General features: G+C 46.3%; 1 protein-coding gene and 1 long non-coding RNA gene across 2 annotated transcripts in view; one reads left to right on the top strand and one right to left on the bottom strand.

Moving 5' to 3' along the window:
* Window positions 1-13,144, bottom strand: part of LOC125451932 (uncharacterized) — a 46,947-nt gene extending 33,803 nt beyond the window's left edge. Inside the window, exon 1 of the long non-coding RNA XR_007247418.2 lies at window positions 12,497-13,144. This is a non-coding gene — a long non-coding RNA (uncharacterized LOC125451932). The remainder of the gene's footprint in view (window positions 1-12,496) is intronic.
* kctd1 (potassium channel tetramerization domain containing 1) overlaps window positions 12,483-17,567 on the top strand; it is a 145,029-nt gene continuing 139,944 nt past the window's right edge. The window contains exon 1 of the mRNA XM_048529687.2: window positions 12,483-12,616. Within this exon, the coding sequence (XP_048385644.1) occupies window positions 12,608-12,616 (9 nt within the window). The 5' untranslated portion in view covers window positions 12,483-12,607. The remainder of the gene's footprint in view (window positions 12,617-17,567) is intronic.

Consider the following 17,567-nt stretch of genomic DNA (forward strand, 5'->3'; position numbering starts at 1 on the left):
CCTATGAAGCTATCATCAGTTTTTGTAAAAACCCACTTGCTTCATTCATGCCCTTAGGAGAAGGAAACCACTATCCTTACCTACATGTGGCCTCCATGTGACTCCAGACCCACAGCAATGTAGTCAATACTTAACTGATTTGTGGTCAAAGAAGAATGGGCAATAGACGGTTGTCCAGCTAGCGAGAGGTGTTCTAGAAAATGAACCTTTATGGAAGATTACTCCTGCTTTGGGAAATGGGAAGCTGAACAATTTAATATTCAAGAGGGTAACCCGCTTTCCCACTGGATTTAGAACAAGGATTGTATTAGAAACAGAAGAGGTGAGCTAGGAAGTTCCTTTCCATCAGTATGTTACTCACCAACATCCATCATTGACACTGTAACCTGACTGGGGTCTCCAGTAATCAAATGTTTTACACAAGGCACATGACTACCAAGCCTTGCGAAAAGCATGCTCTTTTATTGAAAGGACTGTCCTCTCATTGACCTCTTTGTGAAAATAAAGTATCCACAATATTATTAAATATGCAGCTTGTATAACTATTGAATGTAGATACACTGGCTGAACCAATGTTTATTGTCCATCTCTAATTACCCAGAGAGTAATTAGGTGTTAACCACATTGCTGTGGGTCTGGAGTCACACGTATGCCAGACCAGGTAAGGATGGCAGTTTCCTTCCCTAAAGGACATTTAGTGAACCAGATGGGTTTTGTTTTGCAGTAATTGATTGCTTCATGCTCACTATTACCAGATTTCTTTCATTGACACTTTCTACCTTGGCAGGATTTGAACCCACTTCAGGATTTCCGGATTACAAGGGGAAGCAATGGCGTAATGGTATTATTATTGTTAATCCAGAGACGCAGGTGGGATCCGGGTTTGAATCCTACCAGTGCATATGGTAGAATGTGAATTCATTAAAAATCTGGAGTCTAATGATGCCGATTGTCGGAAAAACCAACTGGCTCAGAGACGAAGGAAACTGCTGTCTATACCTGTTCTGACCTATTTGTAACTTAGACACACAGCAATGTGGTTGACTCTTAACTGCCCTCTGGGCAATTAGGGATGGACAATAAATGCTAGTCTAATCATTGATGCCCTCAATCGGCAAATGAATAAAAAAAAAGTCCATTGACAGTGCCGCTGTGACACCAACTCTCAATCCAAATGCATATCACATGCACAGGCCCTCTTCCTACTAACCCTGCAGTTAGGAATTCTAGAAATATGCATAGATCTGTCAATCACACCTTTCCTCTTATAACTCCATGTCAACCCTGTATGATTACAATGCCCTGTCATCATGGGCTTAACTACAGACGCTGACGTTCTCCCAACTACTGATTAGCTTGGAGTACCTTGCTGGGCCTATTACAGAAGTGCTTACTAAACAACCCAATCATAAAATTCTCCAAAATTCCTTCTGTGGGAAAACAAATCTAACAGCGGGAATGAAGTGGTTCCTCATGTTTGTCCAAAACAGTAAAAAGTCATTAATCATTTTAGTTCAAACTCCATACTGCCTCCATTAAAACAGTGAAGAAAATAATTTCAAACAAATGTTTTAAGTGTTTCCTTCTGTGAAAATGTTTTTGGAGCTTTTAAACACGAAGCCAAAAAATTGTTATTTTCTGCCAGCTATTGCTGTTGTTTGTGTTATGTTCTTCCAAATTGCTATTTTACAGTCCATTTGTTTTAATCTAATTGTTCTACAAGATGACTTTGACTAGTTTACTGCCCTGCACCACCAAAGCCAACTCGGTGACTGAAACAATTGCCTCTCAGCATCCCAAGGGCAGTGCTCAGCTCCATCCACCCCAGTTCAGCAAGAATAAATACGACCAAAATAAAAAGTTCTATTTAATTCTACTGAATTTTAAACCACTGACGCACAGAAACCAGGAGCAGGAGGAGGCCCTTCAAGCCCACTCCCCCACTCAGTACGATCGCGGGTGATCATCCAACTCAGTCCCCTGTTCCCACTTTTTTCCCCCAAACCCTTTGGTCCCTTTAGGCCTAAGAACTATATCTAACTCCTTCTTGAAAACATTCAGTGCTTTTGGCCTAAACTGCTTTCAGTGGCATTCCACAGGCTTCCCTACTCTCTGGGTGAAAACATTTCTCCTCATCTCAGTCCTAAATGGTTTGCCCCCCTGCCCTTAGATTGTCTGCCCTGGTTCTGAACTCCCTGGTCATCGGGAACATCCTTCCTGTGTTTACCCTGTTAGAATTTTACAGGTTTCTCTGAGATCTCCCTTCATTCTTCTAAACTGCAGTGAGACAGTCCTAACTGACCCAGTCTCCCTTCACACATCACTCCTGTCATTCCAGGGATCAGTCTGTAAACCCTCATTGCACTCCCTCGATCATCAGAACATTGTTCCCCAGATAAAGGGGTCAAACCTGTAGTCTCACCAAGACTGTGTACAATTGAAAGCAAGACATCCCTGGTCCTATACGCAAACAGCTAGTGTCAGAAAACACTCAGGTCTTGTTGTTCCTTCCCCTTTTCCAACTTATCACCATTCAGACAATTACCTGCCATCCTGCTTTTGCTATGAGAGTGGATAACCACACTTTTGCATTGCATTTGCCATGTCTGGTACACTTTCACTGCACTCCCTCCACAATCAGAATGTCCTTCTTAAGTGGAGGCCAGACAAGGCCCTGTAGAACTACAACCCTTCTGCTGGACTTGAATCCTCTTGTTATGAAGGCCAACATACCATTTGCCTTCCTCACCACCCACTGCACTTACTTCAGCAGTTGGTCTACAAGCACACTGGGTCATGTCATATGTCGCTCTTTCCACAGTCTTTTGTCATTCAGATAATAATTTGCTTTTCCTGTTTTTGCTGCCAAAGTGATAACCACATATGCATCCACATTATACTGTATCTGCCATGCATTCTCCCAGTCACTCACCTCGTCCAGATCATGCTGAAGCATGTCTGCACCGCCCTCACAGCTCAGCCTTGTGGGGTCACCATTACACATCACAATACAGCCAGAGGGATCTTTGGACCCTACCCAATACCTAACTATGCTGTGACCACTTATGGTTCATGGCCAACTGTCCTTTGGAGCCACCTTCTGGGCAACTACAGAATCATTAAACCATGACAGCATAGAAGAAGGCCCTTCAGCCCATCGTGTCAACACTGGCTCTCCAACTGAGGAACTCACCTGGCGCTGGTCTCCCACCTTCTCGCCACAACCCTGCACATTCTTCCTGTTCATGTAACTTTTTGAAGGTTTCCATTCAAGCTGACTCCACCACCCTCTCAAACAGTGTACTCCAGGCATTAACCACCACCCTCTCAGACACTGTACTCCAGGCATTAACCACCGCCCTCTCAGACAGTGTACTCCAGGCATTAACCACCGCCCTCTCAGACACTGTACTCCAGGCATTAACCACCGCCCTCTCAGACACTGTACTCCAGGCATTAACCACCGCCCTCTCAGACACTGTACTCCAGGCATTAACCACCGCCCTCTCAGACACTGTACTCCAGGCATTAACCACCACCCTCTCAGACACTGTACTCCAGGCATTAACCACCGCCCTCTCAGACACTGTACTCCAGGCATTACCCACCGCCCTCTCAGACACTGTACTCCAGGCATTAACCACCGCCCTCTCAGACACTGTACTCCAGGCATTAACCACCAACCTCTCAGACACTGTACTCCAGGCATTAACCACCGCCCTCTCAGACACTGTACTCCAGGCATTAACCACCGCCCTCTCAGACACTGTACTCCAGGCATTAACCACCGCCCTCTCAGACACTGTACTCCAGGCATTAACCACCGCCCTCTCAGACAGTGTACTCCAGGCATTAACCACCGCCCTCTCAGACACTGTACTCCAGGCATTAACCACCGCCCTCTCAGACACTGTACTCCAGGCATTAACCACCGCCCTCTCAGACACTGTACTCCAGGCATTAACCACCGCCCTCTCAGACAGTGTAGTCCAGGCATTAACCACCGCCCTCTCAGACACTGTACTCCAGGCATTAACCACCGCCCTCTCAGACACTGTACTCCAGGCATTAACCACCGCCCTCTCAGCCACTGTACTCCAGGCATTAACCACCGCCCTCTCAGACACTGTACTCCAGGCATTAACCACCGCCCTCTCAGACACTGTACTCCAGGCATTAACCACCACCCTCTCAGGTTGGATACTCCAGGCATTAACCACTCACTACATCAAAACAATCTTTACTCTTATCCTTTTTGCTTCTTTTCACCGATTACTTGAAATCTATGCTCTCCTATGCTTGATCTTGTTATGAAAACAGTATTTTTCAAAACTGTACTCATAGGATATGGGCGTCTCTGGCTGGCCCAGCATTTATTGCCCGTCCCTAATTGCCCCTTGAGTAGGTGGAGATGACCTGCCTTCTTGAGCCGCTGCAGTCCATATGCTGTAGGGTTGACCCACAATGGCCTTAGGAAGAAAATCCCAGGATTGTGACCCAGTGACAGTGAAGGATGGCGATATATTTCCAAGTCAGGATGGTGAGTGGTTCGGAGGGGAACTTGCAGGGGGTGGTGTTCCCATGTATCTGCTGCCCTCGTCCTTCTGGATGGAAGTGGTCGTGGGTTTGGAAGGTGCTGCCTGAGGATCTTTGATAAATGTCTAGTGGGTGCTTGTGGATGTGGTACCAATCAAGTGGGCTATTTTGTCCTGGATGGTGTTAAGCGTTTTTTTTCTTCATTCATTCATGGGATGAGGGCATCGCTGGCCAAACAGCATTTATATAAGAGTCAATCACATTACTGTGGGTCTGGAGAAACATGGACAGCAGTTTCTTTCCCTAAATGACATTAGTGAATGTTGTTGGGGCTGCGCCCATCCAGGCACGTGGGGAGTATTCCATCACACTCCTGACTTGTGCCTTGTAGATGGTGGACAGGCTTTGGGGAGTCAGGAGGTGAGTTACCCACTGCAGTATTCCTACCTGTTGACCTTCCCTTGTAGCCATTGTATTTATAAGGCTTGACCAGTTCAGTGGATTCAGTGATGGTTATGCTATGTCAAAGGGCAATAGTTAGCTTCAGTCTTATCGGTGATGGTCATAGCCTGGCTCTTGTGTGGTGTGAATGTCACTTGCTACTTGTCAGCCCAAGCCTGGATATTGTCCAGATCTTGTTGCATGTGAACACAGACTGCATCAGTATCTGAGGAGTCATGAACGGTGCTGAACCTTGTGCAATCATCAGCGAACATCCCCATTTCCAGTCATTTGATGAAGCAGCTGAAGATGGTTGGGCCTCAGACACCACCCTGGGGAACTCCTGCACAGATGTCCTGGAGTTGAGATGACTGACCTTCAACCATGTTCCTTCGTACCATAATTGACTCCAACCAGCAAAGAGTTTTACTCCTAGCATTGCCAATTTTTCTCGGGCACCTAGGTGTCACACTTGAAGGTCAAATGCTAGCTTGATGTCAAGTTTCTCCCTATTTAGTCTGTCCAGGACCCTCAAGATTTTGAATATCTCAATCAAATCTCTTCTCAGCCTTCCCTTCTTGACAGAGAACAGTCTTAGATCAGTGTCTGAACTGTCTTTATAGCTTAAGTTCCTCATACCTCAAGCTATTCTCAGCATCAGGTGGCTTTAATCCCTGAGATTTTGGTAGACTATGAATGGTTTTCAAAAGGAGACTGCTGACCTAAAATAGCTGTTGTGATCACCTGATCATAGTGCAGACAACTCACATGGACTATCAAATTACCTGGCTACCTCAGCATTACTATTGGAGTCACAGAGATTTTACAGCAAGTAAGTAGGCCATTCGGTCCATCGTGTCCAGGCTGGTCATCAAGCACCTAACTTTGCAAGTCCCATTTTCTAGGACTTGTCCTGCAGCCATGTATGAAACGGCATTTCAACTGCTTATCTGAGTGCTTCTTAAATATTGCCTTACTTTAAATCTATGCCCTGAGTTATTGGTCCTTCCAGTATGGGGGATGGTTTCTTCCTGACTACCTATCTACGACCCTCAGAACTATGCATCAGTCAGGATTTGCTTAGCCCTCTCTGCTCTTTGGAAAACAACACTAGTCTATTCAGTCTACCTTCATCCTGGTGAATCTCCTCTGCTCCCACCCCAGTGCAATTACATCCTTCCTGTAGTGTGGCGACCAGAGCTGAACACAGTACTCCAATGTAGCCTAACCCGCGTTATATACAGCTCCATCAAATCCTCCTTACTGTTGTATTTAATGCCTTGATTAATTAAGGCAAGTATCCAATGTGTCTTCTTGACCAGCGTATCAACCGGCCCTGCTGCCTTCAAGGATCTATGAACCTACTCACCAAGCTCCTTCTGATCCTCTGTACTTCTCAGAGCCCTACCATTCAATGTGTATTCCCTCGCGTCCTCCCAAAATACATAGTTTCAAGAAACTCAATGAGGCATTGACAAGTTTGAACCTCGTGTTGTAATCACTAATTGCGAGGTAACTTCACAGAATTGGAGATAGAACGTCATCCTCAGAGTATTAAATTTGAAAAGGACAATGAAGGTAGACTGGAAGTATATAAATGAACTATTTCAGCTGCTTACTCGGATCAACAAAGCAGGAAGAATGCAACATGGACTGAGGAAGGCAAGAATACAGGAAGTTCCTCTCTGCCACTCAAATCTCAGCAAAGCAGTGCCAGTGTGAAAAGAAGCTTTGTAAAATCAAGTGGTAGAGAGAGAAATCACGGCTGTCAAAAACTCAGTCACTCCGAGGGGAGACAGGAAAATTGTTGAACAGTGAGGACTTGGAACAACCACAAGTAGGTTTCTCTCCGTAGCCCAAAGACTACAGAAAACTTCAAATGCCTTTGTCCTTCTGTTCACGCAAAGTACCCCTCCTCACACATTTCCATCTACCCCAGCCTTCTTCATGAGCTCTTTAGATATGTATGTGTCTGTGAGGTTGGTACCCCATCACCAAATCCCCCTTTATTTGCATGTGGAGAGGCCTTGACACTGACCCAGCTCCCTCAGAGCCAGCTCTCAGAGTGAACAGAACCTCTGACAGTCCTGTTTATATCTGTCAGCCAGGGCTCCCTGATTGGATCAGAGTAACAGCCCCAGTCAGGGAACTCACATTCTGTGAGGTCCACCCAGCTGACCTTGCTCTAATCACTACAATTTGTTGTTCATTTTCTTTATCGAGTGACAAATCTTCTACACTCTTTCACTCAAGATGTGGTTGGAATTGGCTCTCATTCATTTTCGATCTGGTTACCTTTGTTTAATTGAAGTGGGACAGTTACACGCTAAAATGAAACAGAATTAAAATGCACTTGCTTCGACTGACCAAGAGGGGCTTCAAAAAAGCAGAGAACAGCGTGACCCCATCTCACTTGGTAACTAAGATAAGAACACAGGAAAGAGGAAAAAGGAACAGGTGAAGGCCAAATAAAACCTAAATCCAGCTGATGTTAGAAATCTGACACAACCGTAGAGAATGTTGGAGAAACTCAGCAGACCTGGCTGTGCGGAGAAAAGATAGAGTTGACATTTTCAGGAAGAGTCACATCAGACTCAAAATTGCCATGCCTCCTGAGTTTCTCCAGCATTCTCTGTGCTCTTTCAGTTACAGGACTAGCCATCAAGCCCATTGAGCCAACTCTACCATGCAGTTAGATCACACTATCCCCATACCTCATGAGGGTCTTTAGGATCTCTGCCTTGGCATCGACTCAATGACTGCCCTTTAGGGTATAGAATTCCAAAGATTTACCATCCTCTGGGTGAAGAAATTCCTCCTCAGGTCAGTATAGGCTTTATCCTCCTGTGTCTCAACTGAACTTGAATCCACAGTCTTCACTGATTGGTTCCAGAAGGCCCAGCATTTTTTTTCTTTATTCATTTACAGGATGAGGATGTCAGGCAGCATGTATTGCCCATCCCTAATTGCCCAGAGGGCAGTTCACAGTCAACCACATTGCTGTGCGTCTGGAGTCACATGTAGGGCAGACCAGAAAGTTCCCTGCCAACTTTACAAATCCCTGGTATTTTTTGCACGTTTAACGGTCGATCAGGATTAATCTCCACAAGATGTCATAGTGAGAATTAAATCTATGTCTGTAGAGGTTGAGCCTGGGCCTACTGGATTACAGGCCAGTACTGTTACACTGCCTAAAACAATGTCCTGGGTGAAGGTGCACTGATTTGAGAGGGATGTATTAGTTGAAAGCTCGATAATGTAACATAAAAACGGCACTTTCTGCAGTCAATGTATAATTACTGGGGCCCTCATCCCTCATCTAACTCCAATACGATGTACTAGAGTCAGATCTGCCTTCAGTCTCCTTGCTGCCTAATCCCATTGTTACCACAAGGTTTATTTTTAGGTAGCTATGATGCTGTTGCTGTGAGCTTCATCGAGGCATAGCTCCCAGCAACATTCTGAAGAATCATCTGGAATCTACTGCTATATTCCAGCAGTAAATTAGGCAAAGATTTCTTTCCTTCTGAAAAAAAAATTGTATTTAAAAACAATTTTAATCTTCTTCTGTGAATTGAGAGATCCAACCAGATTGACACCTCTCCTCCTGCCTTTGAAGTCTTCGCTGTTCTCTGTCGTCCGATTGTTTTGGTAATAACTTTCATCTATATAGCCCCTTAATCACAGGGGCATGAAGGAAAGCTTAGTCAAACTGGCAGGTTTGAAGGAGACTTTTAAAGGAGGAGTGAGGTGTGGTGATGGATATCCAGAGCTTCAGGTCCTGACTGTGGAACACAGGAACACTACTGGAGATTGGGAATGCGAGTGAAGCAGGAACAGAAGAAACAAAGTGGGGAGATGATGAAAATATTGGACCTACAGGAGGGTACCATTTCTGCAGCCTCCCAGAACGGGGAGACCATAAGGACACAATAAATAGGAGCAGATCCTTCAGCCCTTCAAACCTAGCCCCACCATTCAATATAATCATGGCTGATTTGATTATGACCTGAACTTCACATTTTCCACTCACACCCCAGAATCCTGTAATAGAACATGGAACAGTACAGCGCAGGAACAGGCTCTTTCGCCCATAATGTTGTGCTGAACATGATGCCAAATTAAACTAATCCCTTCTGTCCATCCTTGATCCATGTCTCTCCATCTTTGTATGTTCATATGCTTATCTAAAAGTCCCTTAAATGCCCTTGTCATAGCTGTCTTCACCACCACCCCGGCCATGTGCTCCAGACACCTACCACTCTCTGTGTAAAAAAAAACTTGCCCCTCACAACTCCTTTCAATATTGCCCCTCTCACCTTAAATACATAAATCCTAGTTTTATATATTTCATCTTTGGGACAAAGTTTCTGACCATTGACACTACCTATGTATCTCATAATTTTATAGACTTCTATCAAGTCCCACCTCAGCCTCCACCCCTCCAGAGAAAACAACTAGAGTTTTTCTAGCCTCTCCTTAAAGCTCATACCCTCTAATCCAGGCAGCATCCTGGTAAACCTCTTCTGCACCCTCTCCAGAGCCTCCACATCCTGGCAACTCTGTTTTAATTGTACCTTACCATAGCATGCCTGCATATTTGTTCCTCAATATCTCAGTGGCAGTTGAGGGGCCTATATTATAACCCAATCAGAATAATTGCACTCATCTTGTTTTTGAGCCTCACCCATATGGCCTCAGTGGGTGAACCTGCAGTGTGTCCTGCCTGAGTCCAGATGTAACATTCTCCCTGATTAGTAACACGGCTCCTCCACCTCTTTTACCTTCCTCTCAACCGTTAGTACTATCCCTCTCTTAACCAAGTCTCTGTAATCACCACAACATCATAGTCCCATGTACTGATCCAGGCTCTAAGCTCATTTGCCTTACCCGTAATACTGCCTCTCTTGAAATAATCACTTCTCAGCCGATTAGTACCATCATGTTCAGTTACTTGTCTCTGCCTATTGTTTATTTCTGATTTAGTGGTCCTAACATCCACGTTCCCCTCAATCCCTCCCCTTGTTGACCTGCAAAGAAAGGCATAATGTTAGTGTCAATGAGCTCCTAGGCACAAATAAAATCATAAAACCATGTCAAACAGAACCAGGAATAGGCTGTTCCTGCCCTCATGTCTGATCCACCATTCAACAGGATCGTGGCAGACCTGACATTCCTCACTTTTGAACGCTCTGGGACATGGGTTCAACTTCCACCTTGAGTATTTAAGTTCAACAAATTAACCCCAGTGATGGTGACCCTGAAACTATCATCAATTGCTGTAAAAGTCCGCCTGGTTCATCAATGCCCTGTAGGGAGGGCATTCTCACCTGGTCTGACCGCCACGTAACTCTAAATCCACAGCAACATGGATAAATTTTAACTGCCCCTTGAAGAGGCCTTATCAAGTCACTCAGTTCAAGGGGCAATTAGCAATAGGCAACAAACACTGGCCTTACCCATGACACCTCCATCCCACGATCTGAATCGCTTTTGAAAGAAAAATGGTCTCTAATAAAGGAGAGAATTCATGATAAGCAGACTTGGGAATACAGAACTCAATATTATACCACAAGGAGTAGATGTGGTGAACAGCGGAGATTCACTTGAGGAGATGTCGGATCAGTACAGGAGGAAGAGGGATTAGACAATGAAAGGTAAGGTCACCATAGTCCCATTGGACCACTGGGCTGCTCTCTCATTAGAGACCGAGCAAGAGAGAGAAAGAGAGAGACAACTGGCGGTGGAGAGAGTGCTTCGCGGTCACTTCAGCCGAGACAGGAATTGAAACCACGCTGTCAATGTCACTCTGTGCCATAAACAAATGAAAGAGTTAAAGGGGACCTGAGAGATAACCTTTTCACACAGAGGGTGGGACGTATATGGAATGAGCTGCCAGAGGAAGTGGTGGAGGTGGGTACATTTCCAATATTGAGTAGCCATTTGGACAGAGACATGGATAGGAAAGGCTGAGAGGGGTATGGGCCAAAGTTAGAAAGTAGGGCTAATTTAGTTAAGAAACCTGGTCAGCATGGACGGGTTGGACTGAAGGGCCTGTTTCTGCGCTGTATGAGGTGAAATGAAGTGATTGGAGAAGGGTCATGTTGAACAGAAGCATTGGCCATTTAGAGAGAGTAGGAACTGCCAAAGCTGGAGTCTGAGATAACAAGGTGTAGCGCTGGAGGAACACAGCAGGCCAGGCAGCATCAGAGGAGCAGGAAAGCCGACGTTTTGGGTCGGGACCATTCTTCATTGGCCATTCTCCTTTTTATTATTGGATGACTTTAACCGGAAGCTGTTCTGTAAGAGGACTCTTGTAGATAGAATTTCACTTCAATCCACTTTAGTTTTTACTCTCACCATGTAACTAATGGCCTGTGAAGGCAGCACTCACCAACGAGACTTCTGGCCTTGATATCTGGCGCTTGAAATAAGGTGAGGCTCCCGCATTTTACGTTTGTTTAACTGCAGTGTTGCCTGTGGCAATGTTCTTTTTACTTCCTGCAAGAGGGCAATGAAGGCAAGGCTAACTCTCCCCCCAGGCTGCCTTCACCTTTACCCACCAGTGAGCAATCAGTGTCCAGGCCCTGGCCAGTTTTCCCAGCTCTGCGCTGTGTGTGTGCCAGGCAGGAGCCATGCAGGAAAAGGGGGCTGCAGGAGTGACCTGAGAAATATGGGCAGGGGGAAAATTACAACTCTGATCTGACAGGCCCACAACTGTTCTCTATCAGGAAACACACCTTGGGAGGACTCGCAGCCAGGAATTCTGCCTGTTCTTCCTCTCCCTTACCATCTACTGTTCTTCCCCTCAATCCCTCTGCTTATTGCCTGCCCCTCTCTTTCTTCTCCTCTTCCTCTCTCTCACTCCCTCCCTTTGTCTCTCCGTTTCCACTCCCTTCCTATCTCTCTGTCCCCTTCCTTCTCCTCCTCTTTCGTTACCCATTCCCCTCTTCCTCTCTCTCCTCCCTTTTCTTTGACTCCCCCCTCCTCTTTTTCGCCCCCACCACCCTCCCCCCAGCTCTCCATCAATCCTCCCTCCCTCTGCTTTGTCCCTCTCCCGCCTTACCCTCCTTCTCTCCTGGCAAAGAAAACGCTCGATCCATTTGCAGAGAATTCGCCCGCAGGATATATCACATCAAAACTAATCATAACGATTAAAATCAGCTTTCTGTAGAGAGCCGGGGAGGGAGGGAGGGAGAGTAATGAGCAAGTTGGTGCTGACTGTTGCACAGAGAGAGGGAAAAAAAATACTGGAACTGAAAATTAACCAGCGTGATTGTGAAATGGAAATAATAAAAAGAACAGGAACACAAAAAACTACATACAGAACAAAAGAAATGCAGAAAAATCCGTGCTGCACCTGGGTGCACAGTTAATTAAATGTAACTTTTCTTTGCAGATTGGGTTAGACGCGAGAAGCCGCAATGAGCTAATTGTATCCTGATCCTTGCCTTGGGGGGTTTAAAAGCCCTAGAGCAACTATTTCCCTCTCTCTCTCTCTCTCTCTCTTTTTGCCTACCTTAAGCCAGCTATTGGAAGACGGCTGTTTGCAGTTCTCTCCCGTGTTAGCGAGCACAGCACACCGAGACTGTCTGAGCGAGAGGCCAGCCGCACTACTCCCTGATGTTCCATGTTCCAGGTAAGATGCAATGGTGTGTGCAGGAGGACACGGCTACACAAAGCCCCTCTCTCTCTCTCTCTCTCCCAGTCTCTCTCTCTGTGTGTGTGTGTGTGTGTGTGTGTTTTGATTTGTGTGTTGCTGGGACTTTGGGGGACGCTGCTGCTTTTACGCATGTGCCAAGCTGTCGGGATCTCAGCACCATAGACAGACAGAAAGGCAGGAGAGAGAGAGAGAGAGATAGGCATTGAAAGGAGAGAGGAAGAGAGAGGGGCATTGAAAGGAGAGAGGGGGGAGAGAGCGAGACAGGAGAGAGTGGGGAGGTACCTAGGAGAGGCTGAAGAGGGTGAAATATCCAGGAGAGACAGGAGAGGGAGAGATAGAAGAGAGAGAGAGAGAGAAAGATGCCCAGGAGAGATAAGAGGGAGAGACAGGAGAGAGGGAGAGATACCCAGGAGAGAAAGGGGGAGAAAGGAGAGAGGGAGAGATACCCAGGAGAGAAGGGAGGGGGAGACACGAGAGAGGGAGAGATACCCAGGAGAGAAAGAGAGATACCCAGGAGAGAAAGAGGGGGAGAAAGGAGAGAGGGAGAGATACAGAAGGGAAAGAGGGAGAGGGAAATAGAGATGCGCGAGAGGGATTGAAAGGAAGAGAGAGGTCAGGAAAGAGGAGGGACAGGAGAAAGAGAGAGATTGATAGGAGAGAAAAAGCGAGTCAGTGACAAACAGGAAAGAGAACGTCAAGCGAGAGAGATAGAAGACAGAAGTGTAGAAGAGAGAGGGACAGAATTAGAGAGATAGAGAGAAAGAGAAAGACAGGAGAGAGATGCAGACGCAGTGTGTGAAGGATCAGAACCTTGAGGGTGGGTCAGAGAGAGAGAGATAGCCTGCCATTGATAATTTCTCACTGATACCCTAGCTCCACAAACCCCTCAGGGAAGAACCCACCCCAATGCAGACACAGAGCCAAGCCGGGGGCAGAGATGGTCACTGGCTGCTCAAGCCCCTCTCACTGGGCTTTCCACACCCAAGGAGACAGCCTTCTCTTAGCCCGCCCCCCAGCCCACCTTTACTCTAGCCCTTACTTTATCCAGCTCTGGGCTATTTTTCTCTCCCCAACCCTCCTGCTTCTCATGGCTCCATCCTGTTGAGAGTGAGAAAGCTCTCCCCAGCCCTGACTGCCCTTTGGGGAGTGGGAGCACTCGGTAGAGGAGCTAGGGCTGTAAGGATTGATGTTAAGTGCTGCAAGTCTGCAACGCAAACTGCTCCAGATCCTGTTTGATGAAAGAGGCCATTGTAGAAGCACATTTACTGCCTGTGGGGTTAATTGTTAACAGGAGTACTTTTCCACGCATGTCGATACCCATCCACTCAATAATCTCTTTGTATTTACCATATCGCCTGAAATATTACATCTACTCTCCTGTGTCTATCTAATACAGATTTTAGAAAGACCACTCTATAAAACCTACTGTGTGCATATGCAGAATTACCATCTTCTCCAGTTTCGCTTTCTTTAGTTGTCCTGAGCTGCTTGGGTTTGGGTTTTTTTTTAACATATATATATTTGGAATCGCCTTCAGGGGGCGGGCAGGAGACCATTCGGGCCCGCCGTGCCCATGCTGTCACTTGTAGGCAACGCCATCCAGTCAGAATACAGGTATAAATGAATATGCCTGCCTGCAGATTACAGCGGCCTGTGAGCCTCCCGTAGTGGATCGGCCGCGATTTGAGTGACTGTTGTCGACGGGCCGAGTGGCCTCCTTCTGTTCCTGGCCGGGCGAGTCAGCAGTTAAAAACGCGTTGCAGTCTCTGGGCTCCTTTGATAACTGTCCTGCTGGTGTGTGCTCACAAAATGCACTTCAGAGGGGATGGAGGAGTGGGAGTTTATCTTAATCTGGGAAAATGATTGATCAGAGTAAATGATGGAATGTACTGAAACACTCCTCACCCTCACACGCAGTTAGTAAACAATTTTATTTTACCCCAGGGTGGACAGAACATACAGACCTAAACATTTTAGTTACAGCAAAGATTTTGTTTCTGAAAATAAGGACAGAAATTGATGGAGAAGCTCAGCAGGTCTGGCACCATCTGTGGAGAGAGAAATGGAGAATCACTGGTGTGGAATCAAGCCATTCGGCCCATTGAGTCCACTCTGACCCTCCAAAAAGCAGGCCATCCAAATCCACCCCTCATTCCCTGTAATCCTGCAGTTCCCATGGCTACACCATCTTATCTAAACCTTCCTGGACACCATGGACAATTTAGCACGGCCAATCCACCCTGCACATCTTTAGACTGTGGGAGGAAACCCATGCAGACACGGGGAGAATGTGCACACCCCCCACAGACAGTCGCCCTGAGGGTGGAATCCAACCAGGCCCCTGGCGCTGTGAGGCAGCAGTGCTAACCATTGAGCCAAAAAAATGTTTCCAGTCCAGTGATAAGTTATTTGAACTTTGGAGCATTGCAAAGGAAAGTGATGCTTAACTCAGATGAAGTGGTAAAAGTCAGTCCAAAGATGTGCAGGTTGACTGGATTGGCCATGCTAAATTGCCAGTAGTGTTCAGGGATGTGTAGACTAGGTGGAATGTAGGAGGATGGGTGTGGGTGGGCTGCTCTGATGTTCAGTGTGGACTTGTTGGGCCAAAGTGTCTGTTTCCACACTGTAGGGATTCTATGATCTATGCAAGTAGAGTTACAACATCTAAAAGACATTTGGACAGATGCATGGATAGGAAAGTTTTAGAGGGATATGGGCCAAACACAGGCAAATGGGACTAGTGTGGCATGGGAACCTGGTTGGCATGAACAAGCTGTACGGAAGTGTCTGTTTCAATGCCTTATGACTCTATGACTCCTCAGATGCTGCTAGACCTGCTGAGCTTCTCCACCAATTTCTAATTATTTTAATTTGAGATCTCCTATAGCTGCGATATTTTGCTTTAACTTGAGGAATTTTGAGCCTGTGAATGGAATAAATTCTCAGGGGCCTGGGCCAACTCAGTAGGTTACAACCTGTGTGTGCATATTTCCCCATGTTCTGTCTACTTTATAAATGCTACCAGCCTGATTGTAGGTTTGCAAGATTTAAGGGTTTGTTGGAGTGGTTTTAAAAACAAAATGTGTTCCCTTTTAAAGAACTGCAACTGATGCAAAATTAAATTAAATTTAAACTTTGAAGGGAATTTGCAACTTATCAGTGTATTGCAGAGAAAGGAAAAGAGCTGACAACATTTCTTTTGCATGTATCAAAACAGATGCAAGAATGCCAAATATTTTAAGGGAACAATTTACACTGATGAGAAAAGGGTTCTGATTCATTGACAAGTAGACTCAGCTTTTGTGCTCCTAAGATGCTGCTTGGCCTGCTGTGTTCATCCAGCTCCACACTTTGTCATCTCAGATTCTCCAGCATCTGCAGTTCCCATTATCTCTGAGTACTCAACTTCTGTTCTGCCAAGCAGAAATTAGAGCCACATCTGCCATACACTCAACAATAATTGCATTTATAGAGCAGCTTTGATGGGGAAACACATCACGAGGCACTTCAGCAGAGCATCAGCAGGTAAAATTTGCAGCATGAAGGGATGTATTCGGACAGGAAACAAAAGCTTTGTCAAAGCGATGACCTAAAGAAGCATATTTGAAGAGGAGAGAGAGAGACAAAGAAGTGGAGAGTTCTGGGAGGGAATTGCAGAGTTTATGGCCGTGACAACTGATACCACGGCTGCTGGAGATTAATGGAAACCAAAATGTTGTTCCCTGAGAAATTTGGCATTCTCTCATCTGTCCTGATGCATGCAAGAAAAATCTGACAACTCTATTCCTTTCCATGCAATACACTAATAAGTTGCAAGTTTCCTTTGTACTAAGATTTATGTCAAGCCCTTCAAAAAAAAACATATGTTTTTAAAACCATTTCAACGGATCCTTAAATTTTCGAAACAGGCAATCAGCATTTAAAATAGTCCAGTATTGCAGGACTGCAAAGATCTCGGCGGGTGGAGGTATTGGAGAACGTTACAAAGAAAGGGAGGTCCAAAACCAATGTGAGGCTTTAAAATAAGGCTAAGAATTTGAAAGTGTGAGACGAGAGGCCAACATAGGTCAGTGAGCACAAGGAGTGTGATAACAAACTGTGGAGCTGGATGAGCACAGCAGGCCCAGCAGCATCTCAGGAGCACAAAAGCTGACGTTTCGGGCCTAGACCCTTCATCAGAGAGGGGGATGGGGAGAGGGTTCTGGAATAAATAGGGAAAGAGGGGGAGGCGGACTGAAGATGGAGAGAAAAGAAGATAGGTGGAGAGGAGAGCATAGGTGGGGAGGTAGGGAGGGGATAGGTCAGTCCAGGGAAGACTGACAGGTCAAGGAGGCGGGATGGGGCTAGTAGGTAGGAAATGGAGGTGCGGCTTGAGGTGGGAGGAAGGGATGGGTAAGAGGAAGAACAGGTTACGGAGGCAGGGACAGGCTCTGCTGGTTTTGGGATGCAGTGGGTGTAGGGGACGAACTGGGCTGGTTTTGGGATGCGGTGGGGGAAGGGGAGATTTTGAAGCTTGTGAAGTCCACATTGATACCATTGGGCTGCAGGGTTCCCAAGCAGAATATGAGTTGCTGTTCCTGCAACCTTTGGGTGGCATCATTGTGGCACTGCAGGAGGCCCATGATGGACATGTCATCAAGAGAATGGGAGGGGGAGTGGAAATGGTTTGCGACTGGGAGGTGCAGTTGTTTATTGCGAACTGAGTGGAGGTGTTCTGCAAAGCGGACCCCAAGCCCTCACTTGGTTTCCCCAATGTAGAGGAAGCCACACCGGGTACAGTGGGTGCAGTGTACCACATTGGCAGATGTGCAGGTAAACCTCTGCTTAATATGGAATGTCATTTTGGGGCCTGGGATGGGGGTGAGGGAGGAGGTGTGGGGGCAAGTGTAGCATTTCCTGCGGCTGCAGGGGAAGGTGCCGGGTGTGG

Source organism: Stegostoma tigrinum, chromosome 5 (genome assembly GCF_030684315.1).
Source record: "Stegostoma tigrinum isolate sSteTig4 chromosome 5, sSteTig4.hap1, whole genome shotgun sequence".
NCBI classification, from domain to species: domain Eukaryota; kingdom Metazoa; phylum Chordata; class Chondrichthyes; order Orectolobiformes; family Stegostomatidae; genus Stegostoma; species Stegostoma tigrinum.